This window comes from Scyliorhinus canicula, chromosome 11 (genome assembly GCF_902713615.1).
Source record: "Scyliorhinus canicula chromosome 11, sScyCan1.1, whole genome shotgun sequence".
NCBI classification, from domain to species: Eukaryota; Metazoa; Chordata; class Chondrichthyes; order Carcharhiniformes; family Scyliorhinidae; genus Scyliorhinus; species Scyliorhinus canicula.
In genome coordinates this window covers 72,727,369-72,740,319 of record NC_052156.1, presented here as the reverse complement: position 1 = coordinate 72,740,319, position 12,951 = coordinate 72,727,369, and the positions used below count along the sequence as shown (strand labels likewise).

The 12,951-nt window shown below is 48.9% G+C and overlaps 2 protein-coding genes across 2 annotated transcripts in view; one reads left to right on the top strand and one right to left on the bottom strand.

Annotated features, from left to right (window-relative positions):
• The window catches only part of LOC119973134 (acylamino-acid-releasing enzyme-like), a 95,773-nt gene that overhangs the window by 16,968 nt on the left and 65,854 nt on the right, over nt 1-12,951 (bottom strand). The gene's annotated exons all lie outside the window — the stretch shown is intronic.
• Nucleotides 1-12,951, top strand: part of LOC119973135 (F-actin-capping protein subunit alpha-2-like) — a 50,387-nt gene that overhangs the window by 33,678 nt on the left and 3,758 nt on the right. Inside the window, exon 8 of the mRNA XM_038810731.1 lies at nt 5,226-5,297. Within this exon, the coding sequence (XP_038666659.1) occupies nt 5,226-5,297 (72 nt within the window). The remainder of the gene's footprint in view (nt 1-5,225; nt 5,298-12,951) is intronic.

The window sequence follows — 12,951 nt, the reverse complement described above, 5'->3', positions numbered from 1 at the left end:
TCTGTTTGTACGTGTTCTCAGACTTTTGTACCTCTTGCCCGATGGAAGAAGTTGAAAGAGTGAGTAAGCCGGATGGGAGGGATCTTTGATTATGCTGCCTGCTTTCCCCAGGCAGCGGGAGGTGTAGATGGAGACAATGGATGGGCGGCAGGTTCGCGTGATGGACTGGGCGGTATTCACGACTTTCTGAAGTTTCTTGCGGTCTTTGGCTGAGCAGTTGCCATACCAGGCTGTGATGCAGTCAGATAGGATGCTTTCTTTGGTGCATCTGTAAAAGTTGTTAAGAGTCAAAGAGGACATGCCGAATTTCCTTAGGAAGTATAGGCACTGTTGTGCTTTTTTGGTGGCAGCGTCGACGTGGGTGGATCAGGACAGATTTTTGGAGGTGTGTACCCCTAGGAATTTGAAACTGCTAACCGTCCCCACCTCGGCCCCGTTGATGCTGACAGGGGTGTGTACAGTACTTTGCCTCCTGAAGTCAATGACCAGATCTTTAGTTTTGCTGGCATTGCCCATTAAAGGCAGATTCCGAAGGAGGAATTTCTTCTTTCAGGTTTGTTAATTTCTACCCAGGAGAGCTGTGGAGGCCAATTCAATATACATATTCAAGGTCTCGTTAAATAGACTTTTGCACTACAAAGGACTCAAGGATTATAGGGAACCAGCAGTAAAGTGGGGTTGAAGCAAAAGCCAGATCAGCCACAATCTTAATAAATGGCAAAGCAGATCAAGGGGGCAAATGACCTACTCTTGCTCTGATTTCTTATGTGGTGAGCTGTCTTTTTGATTCACCGTAATCTACATGATATAGGCATTGTTAGCCATAGAATCCCGTCAGTGCAGAAGGAGGTCATTTGGCCCATCAAGTCTGCTCCGTCCCTCTGTAAGAGCACCTACCTCGGCCCACTCCTCCACCCTATCCCCGTAATCCCAACTATCCTGCACACCCCTGGACACTAAGGGCCAATTTTACCATGGTCAATCCACCTAAACTGCACGACTTTGGACTGAGGGAAGAAGACGGATCCTCTGGAGGAAACCAACGCAGACACGGGGAGATGCACAAATTCTACTTGGACAGTCACCCAAGACCGGAGCCTGCAATGCTAACCACAATGTCAGTGGGGAAAGGGGTTCCAGGATTTTGATCCAGTGACAGTGAAGGAACACCATTATATTACTAAGTCAGGATGGGGTGTGACTAGGAGGAGAACTTGTAGATGGTGGTATTCCCATGCATGTGTTACCCTTGTCACTCTGGGTGATAGAGGTCATGGGTTTGGAAAGTGCCATTGAAGGAACTTTGTCAAGTTTCTATGGTGCATCTTGTAGATGGCAGTGGAGGGAGTGAATGTTTGAGGCGGTAGGTAGGATGCTGATCAAGTGGGCTGCTTTGTCCTGGTGTCAAGTTTCTTGAGTATGATTGCAGCTGCACTCTTCCAGGTAGTGACTTGCGCCTTCTGGATGATGGACAGGCTTTGGGGAGTCAGAAGGTAAGTTATAAGTAAATAATAGGTAAGCTCCACAGAATTCCCAGTCTCTGACTTGCTCATGACCACAATATTTACATGGCTGGTCCAGTTCAGTTTTTGATCAATGGTAAACATCCCCAGGATTTTCTGTTGGACAATTTAGCAATGGTTATGCCAATGAATGTCAAGGAAAGATGGTTAGATTTTCTTCTGCTGGGGACAATCATTGCCTGGCAGTTGTATGGCGTGACTGTTTCTTTTGTCACTTATCAGCCCAAACCTGAATGTTGCCCAAGCCAGTATGGAGTTGTAAATGATGCTGAACACTATGCAATCATTCGTAAAATTCTGATATTAGGTTGTCAGGAAGGTCATTGATTAAGCAGCTGAAGATCGTTGGGCCTATGACAATACTTTGAAGAATTTGTGGCCTCCACTAACCACAACCATCCTCTTTTGTGCTAGGTTTGACTCCAACCAGTGGTGAGATTTTCCCCAATTCCAATTGACTTCAATTTTGCTCGGTCTCCTTGTTGCCATACTGTCTGATGTCAAGCTGCCTGATGTCAAGGGCAGTTAATCTCACTTTACTGTTGGAATTCAGGTCTTCCATTCATGTTTTGACCAATGCTCTCATAAAGATTGAACTGTGCAGTCAGTAGTGGGAGACCATGCCAACTTACTGCGTTGCTTCCCTGAAAGTATTTTCCATGGAGACTACAGTGAGACTTTTATATGTGCTATTAATCTGATGTTAAATCCAGGTCCCAATGATCTGTGCTAACTCACTACACAATTTCCCCCTCAAGTTTTATTTTTTAAAAGGTGACCAAAAGCAGTGTTTTTGAAACTTTTTTTGCCCGGGACCCATGTTTATCAACCAGCCAACCTTCGTGACCCACACCGGCCGACCTTCGCAACCCATGCTGCCTGAACCTCAGGATCCACCATTTTCACTTACCTTTGATTTTTAGGTGAGCCTACTTGGTCCTCACAATCTCATTTGCTTTGTTATTCAATGTTACATTTCTGATAATGACTTCAGCTGATGATGTAAGATCTCACTGTATCCATTGAACGAAATAAAGACGTTTGTCCTTGAACTCGCTTGTCTTTGAACTTTTGAGGGTTTTAAACTTTCATTTGCCGGTGTTCCCTTGCATTTAACACACATGAACTTTAAATCCGGATTTGCAGTGGTACAATTAATAACCCACATCTCAAGTAATCATCTTTAGGCTGCTTTATTCCTGTTTTCAGCTTCTTCTTCATGGCGTGTTCACCAGAGGTCTTGGACTTAACACCAGCAGTGCTGGCAGCTGCAGAATGGAGGAATCTCTCTCGTGCCCAGAACATGTGGCGTCAGTATTCGGGGTGCGCGAACTGCTCTCTGCCACTACTCCAGCAGGCAGACGCCAGTGATTTTTAAAAAAATCTGCTCCTGGATCAGCGCACTGATGTCAGGAGGGCTCTGAACCTTTGCATTGCTGAGGGGACACGGATGGGTGGAACAGCAGGCATTCTGAAAGCTGCTTGTGACTGGCATTTTGAAAAGCTTTTGCGCCATTGGGCACTTCTTCCCACGATCAGGAATGCTGACACATGGCCCTATAATCAGGAATGCCGCGACGCATGGCCCTGCGTCCCCCTCAACACCCGCCCGTGGGTCGCGACCCTGGGTTTGAAAATGACTGACCCAAAGCCTTTACATTTAAAGAATAATAACTACCTGGCAGTACGTTTCAGCCATTCAGTACCTAATAATTCAGTCTTCTGCTGTTCTTGTGATCTTTCTTTCATTTATTTGTAATAGCATCAAACAGCACTGAACAAGAAAACATGTACAAACTAGCCTACTATGGATTATATCTAACCTATTCTGTCTCTTTGATATGGTTCACAAACCCAAGGTAAAGAAAGCAAAACTCTAGCCACCTATAAATCTTGAATTTTATTTTGTATGACCTTCGCTACATACTTCTTAAATTTCCATAATCTCTGGCAACAATATACTAAATAGCAGTCATCATTAACTATGTTCATCCTTATAACTTTTAATTTTAGTTCTAATGCGAATTCTTCTGCGTTCTTTAACAAGCTGGGCGCGATCGAACGGCCTCGTTGCTCCTGACTGGTGATGCGACAAGGCCGTTAAATCGCGCGAGCGGTCTCTCACAAAATTTGTGATGCCCGGAATGCCTCGCGAGATCTCGCAGGATGCCGTGATCTGGATCTCACGCTCACTGGGTGAGATCCTGATGAACATATTTAAATGAGCCATTAAATACTTAAAAACGGCTCCTTGATTTCTTAGGTAAGTGTGGCCTCGGCGGGGCGTTCCTTGCTAAGGCCAGAAACAACGAGAGTCCCATTTGATAGCGTGGCCATTCTCGGTGCTGCAGGAGCCAAGAATGACCCCACTGTACACACCTAATTGGGACTCTGATTTTTGTGGGTTAAATTGTGCCCGCTGTTTTAGGAGAATGCCTGCATTTAAGCACAGGTGACATGGGTGTCTGCTAACTGACTACCCTAACAATTCCCTATTGCACAACAGTAAAAATACAACGGCACGGTATCACAGTGGTTAGCACTGTTGCTTTACAGCGCCAGGGTCCCCAGTTCGATTCCCAGCTTGGGTCACTGTCTGTGCGGAGTCTGCACGTTCTCCCGGTGTCTGCATGGGTTTCCTCCGCGTGCTCCGGTTTCCTCCCACAAGTCCCGAAAGACAAGCGGTTAGGTAATTTGGACCTTTCGAATTCTCCCTCAGTGATCCCGAACAGGTGCTGGAATGTGGAGATGAGAGGCTTTTCACAGTAACTTCATTGCAGTGTTAATGTAAGCCAACTTGTGACAATGACTCTTACCAACTTTTACAGATGCACCATAGAAAGCATCCTATCTGGCTGCATCACAGTCTAGTATGGCAACTGTTTGGTCCAAGACTGCAAGAAACTTCAGAGAGTCGTGAACGCAGCCCAGTCCATCACACAAACCTGCCTCCCATCCATTGACTCTATCTACACCTCCCGCTGCCTTGGGAAAGCGAGCAGCATAATCAAAGACCCCTCCCACTCATCTTACTCTTCCAACTTCGTCCATCGAGCAGGAGATACAAAAGTCTGAGAACACACACGAACAGATTCAAAAACAGCTTCTTCCCCGCTGTTACTAGACTCCTAAAAGACCCTCTCATGGATTGACCTGATTTAATACTACACTCTTGTATGCTTCACCCATTGCCGGGGTCTATGTATTTACATTGTGGACCTTGTATTTTCTTTTTATTTTCTTTTGTTTTCATGTACTAAATGATCTGTTTGAGCTGCTCGCAGAAAAATACTTTTCACTATACCTCGGTACACGTGACAATAAACAAATCCAATCCAATAAAGAATATTATAAGACTGTTGTTATACATCCATTGATAGCTCTTTTGTCTTTCAAACTTTCATAGATATTGATAGAGTTGTTCACTCAATTAACAGAGAACTTTAACTGAAGTTAAAGCTCATGGAATTGAAGGCCAATGATTGATCTAGTTAGGAAATATCTACACAGGAGACATTTCTAGTTAGATGAGTTTCTCTTACCAACAGGTTGATTGTTAACATTCATCAGAATGCGGAAGTAGGTTACCCAACTGCTCTCTTGGTGAATTAAGTTTGTAAGGAACATTGGTGGAGAAGAGAGGAAATGGAAGTGTTTACCCTTCCAATTAGATAGCTTTCTTTCTGACTTTTCTTTCCTCAGGCTCATTACTTTGAGGAGGGTAGCATCAATTTGACCAGTAATGTTGATGTGAAACAGAACCTTTCGCTAAAGGTAAGGAAAACATACCTCACATGTAAGAGTGTGCACATGTAATGTTACACATCAGTAAAAGATATGCTGATATACAACTATATATAAAATATATCTCATACAGCATAACATCTGACTAATAAGAGTCTCCTGGTTATGATAAAGGCAACTCCCAGGTCACTGAAACATGACAATGCCAGAACTAAAAAATGGTGCTTTCACAAAGAGGAGGATGGGTTCCAGAAGATTCAGAGGTTAAGTGGGTAGTTAAGATGGGATAAAAAGCAGAAAATGTTGGAAAGACTGTGGAGAGAGAAAGTTTAACACCGAGTCCGTATGACTCTTTAGCTGTGGAGAGTCATACAGCCGCAAAATGTCAAATCGGTTTCTCTCTCCACAGATGCTGCCAGAGCCTTGCCAGCATTTTCTGTTTTATTTCAGATCCCCAGCATTTGCAATATTTTGCTTGTAGTACAAATGGGATAATGTGGCACTTGTGTCAGAGATGAGGAAATGTCGAGTGGAAAAGTGAATGGGTTCGGGGATGCAAGGGTTTATATTGAGATTACAAAGCAGAAAGAAGCCATTCAGTTCAACCTGTCTTGGAGTTTATCCTGCACACAAACAGAAGTCTTAATCCCACTTTGTTTCCATGCCCCTTTATTCAATTTTCCTTGAACTGCCTACCTAATGTGTTAATTGATGTGGTCTCTGCTTCACTAACACTGGCAGTGCATTTCACAGCCTTGTGACCCTCTGTAAAATAAAACCCTAAATCTCTGAAATATAATCTTAGATTAACATCCCTTTGTGGTGATATGCATGTGCACATCAATGTATATCGTTATCTATCAATGTTTAATATTGTCGGTACGACCTCTGACCAGCAGGTGGCGATAGGGATCCCTCCTGTGACTAGAGAGATTCGGCAGTGGGTACTGAGTCTTAATAGTGAACAGTTGCACCAGAAGTAGCTCCAGGAGAATTCAATGAATTCATTTATCAGTTACCGTTTGTATTTTAGTTTGTTAGTTATCTTTCTCCGTGTTCATCTTGTTAATAAACCATCTTATTAGTCAAAGAACTAGATGTTCTGCCTTGATCTTTACTAAGGTCATAACACAGAAAATAACACCCTTCAATCACTAGAAACAGTTTGAGGTGGGGTGGGGAGGTCAGGTGCACAGTAAAGGGTTAACTCTACCACTACTCCAATAATAGCCACTGAGTATGAGCGAATGGAGATTATGTCATAATACCACTCAGAGAAGAATGGGAAGATTCTAAAAGAGCAGCTCTGTCCTAATGTTCTGGTATCTAATGTTATATAAATAACAGTACTTTGAAGAAAGGACCTTTGCCTTCAGCCACATTGTTTTCTGAGAGCAAGACACTCATTTGGCGGGATTCTCCGTTCCTGAGACTAAGTATTGACGCTGGGGCAGGATTCATGCACTTCACAACACAATTGGCACCTAACCTGGACCGACTCAGCGACGATTGAGGAGCCAGCACTGGCGCCACATGGAACACAATCGAATCCAATGCTAAACTGTGCGGTATTCACCGGATTTGTGATTGACACTCGGGAGGCTGATAAGCTGCAGCCGCAGAAACACACTTCACTCACCACACACACCACCCCAGCCAATAAGATGGCAGCAAGATGCGTGGCTCCACGTTTTACGGACACCGAGCTCGAGACCCTCCTGGACGTTGTGGTGGAGAGGCAGGCCACCCTGTACTCTGGCCTGGTCAGGAGGCTGCCAGCCACCACCGTTCGCCGTGCTTGGGTACAGGTGGCAGAGACGGTGAGTGCCGTGAGCAGCAATGTCTGGACCGGCCTGCAGTGCAGGAAGAAACTGCATAACCTCCTCAGGGCGGCTCGGGCGAGTATGCATTATGACCTCTGACCCTGGCACCAACCTCCATCCATCCTACACACCCTAACCGCAACAGCCAACCTCCCGCCAACCCGGAGGGTGGCCAAACCTCCACCCTGCACCACATGCTGGCACCCAAACAGGCAGCCATGACCAGGCGCGCTGGCTAATGAAGCCACCAGCTATCCACCCCCTGGGCTGCATGCGCCAGACTGTCTAACACTGTATATTTTCTGTGTCTCCCTACCCCCGCGCCCCCAAGAGAAGGCCACCCATAACCTCTGTTAACGGGAGAATACTGGAGCGGGACCCCTGGCCCTGCGGTCCCTCACCATGGCAGAGCAGCGGGCCCTGGACATGGTTGGCGGGCAAGAGGAAAGAGAAATTGACGGGATGGAGATGGACCACGGGACAGGGAAGTGACACCCCGCTTAGTTGCGGTTCCCAATGCCACGTGTTAACCATCCCCCTTCACCCCCATGGTCTAATCATGCATTGTGGTGATATGATCTGCATACCGGTCTGCCATTGGGCCAGAACGTCGGCTTACCATTGGCCCTGGTCGGTCATGTGCCTCTCGACCGATTGGCCGAGAGGCTGAGTTAACCACGCCTCTATTAACAAGGTATAAATGGTCAGACGCCTGACGATCGTCCTTTCCATTGTAGACGATCGCAGAGCTGTGTTCTAGTCAATTAAAGCTAGACTTTGGTAAATCACTCGCCTCGTGTACAATTGATGGTACATCATGCATCATCTTGTATCTTGCAGGAGCTGCTGGTGATGGAATGGGTCTATCTGGTGACCCCTGCCCACTGCCACAGCCAGTGCCACAATCAGAACCACCCCTTCCCTGCCATATGCCGAGCAGCGATGCCAATACCGACACGGAGTTGACTCATATGCCTGAAACCAGGACACACCAGGGCTCGATTCCGAAGTTGGCACAGAATTCCTGTCACAGCTGTCTCCAACACCCTCTGCCATTCCAGAGACACTGGTCTTGGTTGGCCACTTTAGTGAAGAGGCTCCTGGGACACCCTCTGGTGCACACTATGCAGATGCTCTAGTATAGCAGGTGGAGGCTGGAACTCCTGAGGGGCGGTCGGTTGGAGGGCGGGTTGTCCCCAGGTACCAGCTGCCGTCTAGACGGGTTTCGAGCTTCTGAAATGGAGAGTCCCATCTATAGTGGAGATGCAGTCGCAGAGCCAGGGACTACATGAGGGGTTGTCAGTGAGCACCTGCAGGCAGAGGAGTCCAGCTGTGTACAGGAGCTGGAGGTAGTGCCGACCATGTATGCTACCGAGGCCAACACCGCACGGGTGGCATCCGGGATGGAGGTCTTGGGGGCAAAGGTTTTGGCTATGTTTCATCATGTCCAACGCCTGGGGCAATCTGTGCAGGCAGTGGCCGAGGCCCTCTCAACAGGGCCTCCAGGGATAGTTCCGCTCACACCCCTTACCCATGGAGTAGCCCGGGGCCATTGGACAACCCGAGGGAGGAGGGGGTGATGGGGACCGTGCCGGTCACACCGGCTGGGTAGGTGCTGGAACACCTCAGCACCTCGGACTCCCCCAACCCTCCACCCCCAATCCGTCCCCCTTGTCCCTGGTGCATCTGGTGGACCAATCCAGGCCCGGTCGCCCCAGTAGACAACCGCCAATGGAGGGTGGGAAATCGCAGCAGGCCACCTCCACTCCTGATAAGACAGTCTGGGGATCCACCTGGATGTAGCGTTAGGGCTGTAAAGCGAGGAGGTTAGACACCAGTTAGGTTGGCACGGGTGCAGGGCACAGTTAGTGATTGTTCACATTAAACATCTGTTCACACTTTTACTACCGTGCCTGCCTGGGCCCCAAGTCCTGCCCGACCTCGCCCTCCCCCACATCCTCCTCATTGGACAAGGCCTGGCTTTCTTCCTCCTCCTACAGCACGCGTCCCTCTGCTGCACAATATTGTGGAGGATGTAGCAGGCCATCCTGATGTGGGTGACCCTCTCAGCATTATACTGGAGGGCTCTCCAGAGTGGTCCAGGCACCTGAATGCATCTTCAGTAAGCCAAAGCACCGCTTGATCTCGCCCCTGGTCACGGCATGGGTGTCATTGTAGCGGGTCTCCGCGTCAGTCTGTGGCCTTTGGATAGGTGTCCTAGCCACGACTGCAGTGAGTAACCCCTGTCGCCCAGGACCCAATCCCCCAGCCAATGTGGCATCTCAAAGAAGCCAGGAATTGTCGAGTGTGCCAGGATGAAGGTATCATGCACACTGCCCAGGTATCGGGCGCAGACGTGCATGATGCGCATCACATATCAGCTGCATGTTCGAGTAGAACCCATTTCGGTTTGTGTCAAGCAGCCCCTCATCTGCAGGTGCTTGTAGGGCGACATGAATCCCATCAGCACATCCTGGGCTCGGGACATGTCGGTCCCGTGACAGCGCAGATGCACCTGTGCACCGACCTCCGAGAGATCCCGGACAGCTCCCCAGTGGTGCTTGGAAGCAGCCCATGGTGTAAAAGTTCAAGTGCCCTCCCCCATTCCCCCGCGGTGCCAGGTGCGCCATGATCCGGTAGATATGTCGCATTGTCCCCCGGCCGGTCTTTGACGGCATGTCCGGTCCAGCAGGTCAACAGGCGCTGCTGGTACACATACACACGTACACATACACGTACGCACACACACATAAGGCCTTATGTGGCACCTCCCCCTCCTCCTCGGCTGCCTCCTGTTCCACTGCTGCATGCTCAGCTGCTGCAGCTTCTTCCTCCTCGAGCCCTCCTCCTCGTCTGCCTCCTGTTCCACTGCTGCATGCTCAGCTGCTGCAGCTTCCTCCTCCTCGAGCAGCTACAGCTCGTACAACCGCAGGGCATCCCCCAGGGCTGCATCGATTAGGAAGGCCACCACTGCTGGCTGAATTCCAATATCCATTGTCTGCAAGGTCGACATGTTAGTAAGATATGTACCCCGTGCCCAACCAGGTCTAATGGACTACATGGTGTCCCCTTTGGCTCTGCTGGGCTCTGCCCATGCATGTCCCCCTCCTTCCCCCGTCGGTGGCCGGAACCATGGAGCCCTGGCACCCATCCCTCTGCCAGGGATACTGTCAGCTGGTACTGCCCTTGCCAGCTCCGTGCCCCCCCTGTGGAGGCTACAGTGGGCATTGCCCTGGGTGAGCCACCTGATGCCCTGTCGATGGGTGGTGGCTGGTTTGGGGGGGGGGGGGGGTTGTGTGTGTGATGGTAATGTGGGGGCGCCCATACGGTCGGTAGTTCTCTGCAGAATGAGGGCAGGTGGTTGGTGGGGTGCGCAGCAAGACGGCTGCCTTCCAGGCCGCAGCAATGGTGGTCCTTGCCTGGACACCATTCCAGACCCATGGGGAGGGGGGGGAAGGAGGTGGTCACCCCTGCCACACGACCCTTCCCCTGTCACACACACCCTCTCGGCCCAGTCAGTCCCCCACCCCAAGTACCCGACCCAGCAGCCTACAGTCACGCCACTCCGTGTCCTACCTCCTCATCAACCATGGCACCATTTTCAGGATTTTTAAAAGCACAAGCGAACCTCGCCGTCGGGAATTTGCCCTGGTGGAGACAGTGAATCGCAGAGTCCGCAGAGAGTACTGGGTTGGACTTGCTAAGATATGCCAAGGTGTTTACTTTATGTGTATTATGGAACACATTGATGCCGCTGTCGATGCGAGAGATTTGCGATTTGGCTTGAAATCGGTGCCCGCCATGATTTTGGCATCGGAACCAATTCTCCGGCCAATCGTGTTCCCCGAATCCGCCGTCAGCCAGAGAATCCCAAGTCATACCAAAAGTAACGGGGATCAGGTTGGGGGATGGGGCTGACTAAGCCATGTGGAACTATAACTGATTGTGGGAAGGTGAGACCAGATCCACTGCAGACTCCCATTTTTCCTACAATTACCAGTCCAAATGCAATTATGATGGCACCATTCCCCGCCACACTGCATCACCCTCCAAATAAAAATAAATAAGAGAGATGCAAAATGAGGTCAGGGAGAGAAGCATCAGAGTGCAGGTGGAATGGTGGCAAAGTGGTTAGCCCTGCTGCCTCAAAGCGGCAGGGATCCGGGCTCAGTAACTGTGTGGAGTTTGCACGTTGTCCCAGTGTCTGCGTGGGTTTCCTCTAGGTGCTCTGGTTTCCTCCCACAGTCCAAAGATGTGCAGCAGAGTGGTGGAAGGAGTCATCAACAGTGCTATCAAGCGGCACTTACTCAGCAATAACCAGCTCACAGACCCTCGGTTTAGGTTCTGCCAGGGTCACTTAGCTCCTGACCTTATTACAGCCTTGGTTCAAACATGGACAAAAGAGTTGAATGCCAGATGAGGCAGAATTTGACTGAGTAAGGCATCAAGGAGCCCTAGCAAAACTGGAGTTAGTAAGAATCGGCGGAAAATTCTCCACTGGTTGGAGTCATATCTCGCATGAAGGAAGATGATAGTGGTGATTGGAGGCCAATCATTTCAGCTCCAAGACATCACTGCAGGAATGCTTCAGGGTAGTTTCCCAGGCCCAACCATCTTCAGCTGCTTCATCAATGACCTTCCTTTCATCATAAGGTCAGAAGTGGGGATGTTTGCAGATGACTGCGCAATGTTCAGCACCATTCGCGACTCCTCAGATAATGAAGCAGTCCATGTCCAAATGCAACAAGACCTGGACAATATCCAGGCTTGGGCTGACAACTGGCAAGTTACATTCATGCCACACAAGTGCCAGGCAATGAACATCTCCTACAAAAGAGGATCTAAGTATTGCCCCTTGACATTCAATTGCTGAATTCCCTACAATCAACAACCTGGGGGTAACCATTCATCAGAAACTGAAGTGGACTAGCCATATTAATACTGTGGTTACCAGAGCAGGTCAAAGACTAGGAATCCTTAAAAGAAAAAAAAAAATCATTAATTGAAAAAGAGTACAGTTCTTTTTTTTTCTAAATAACGGGTAACTTAGCGTGGCCAATCCACTTACCCTGCACATCTTTTTGGGGTTGTGGGGACGAGACCCATGCAGACACGGACATGGGGAGAATGTGCAACTCCACACGGACAGTGACCTTGGGCTGGGATCGAACTTGGGTCCTTGGCACCGTGAGGCAGCAGTGCTCATCACTGTGCAACCATGCTGCGCTAAAGACTCCTACGGCATGTTACTCACCTCCTGACTCCCCAAAGCCTTTCCACCATCTATACGGCACAAGTCAGGAGTGTAATCAAATACTCTATACCTGCCTGGATGAATGCAGCTCCAATAATATTCTAGAAGCTCGACACCATCCAGGACTAAGCAGCCTGCTTGATTGCTACCCCTTCCACAAACATCCAATCCCTCCACCACTGACGAACAGTGGCAGCCTTGTGTACCATCTACAAGATGCACTGCAGGAACTCGCAAAGGTTCCTTGGCAGCACCTTCCAAACTCACGACCACTACCACCTAGAAGGACAAGAGTAGCAGATATCTGGGAACCCCACCACCTGGAGGTTCCCCTCCAAGTCACTTACAACCCTGACTTGGAAATATATCGCCGTTCCTTCACTGTCAATGGGTCAAAATCCTGGTTCTCCCTCCCTAACAGAACTGTGGGTGTACTTACACCTCATGAACTGCAGCGGTTCAAGAAGGCAATTTACCATCACCTTCTGAAGGGCAACTAGGGATGGGTAATAAATGCTGGTCTAACCAGCGATGCCCACATCTGATAATTTTTTGAAATAAAAAGATTGTGAAATGGCCACGCTAAAATTGCCCTTAGTGTCCAAAG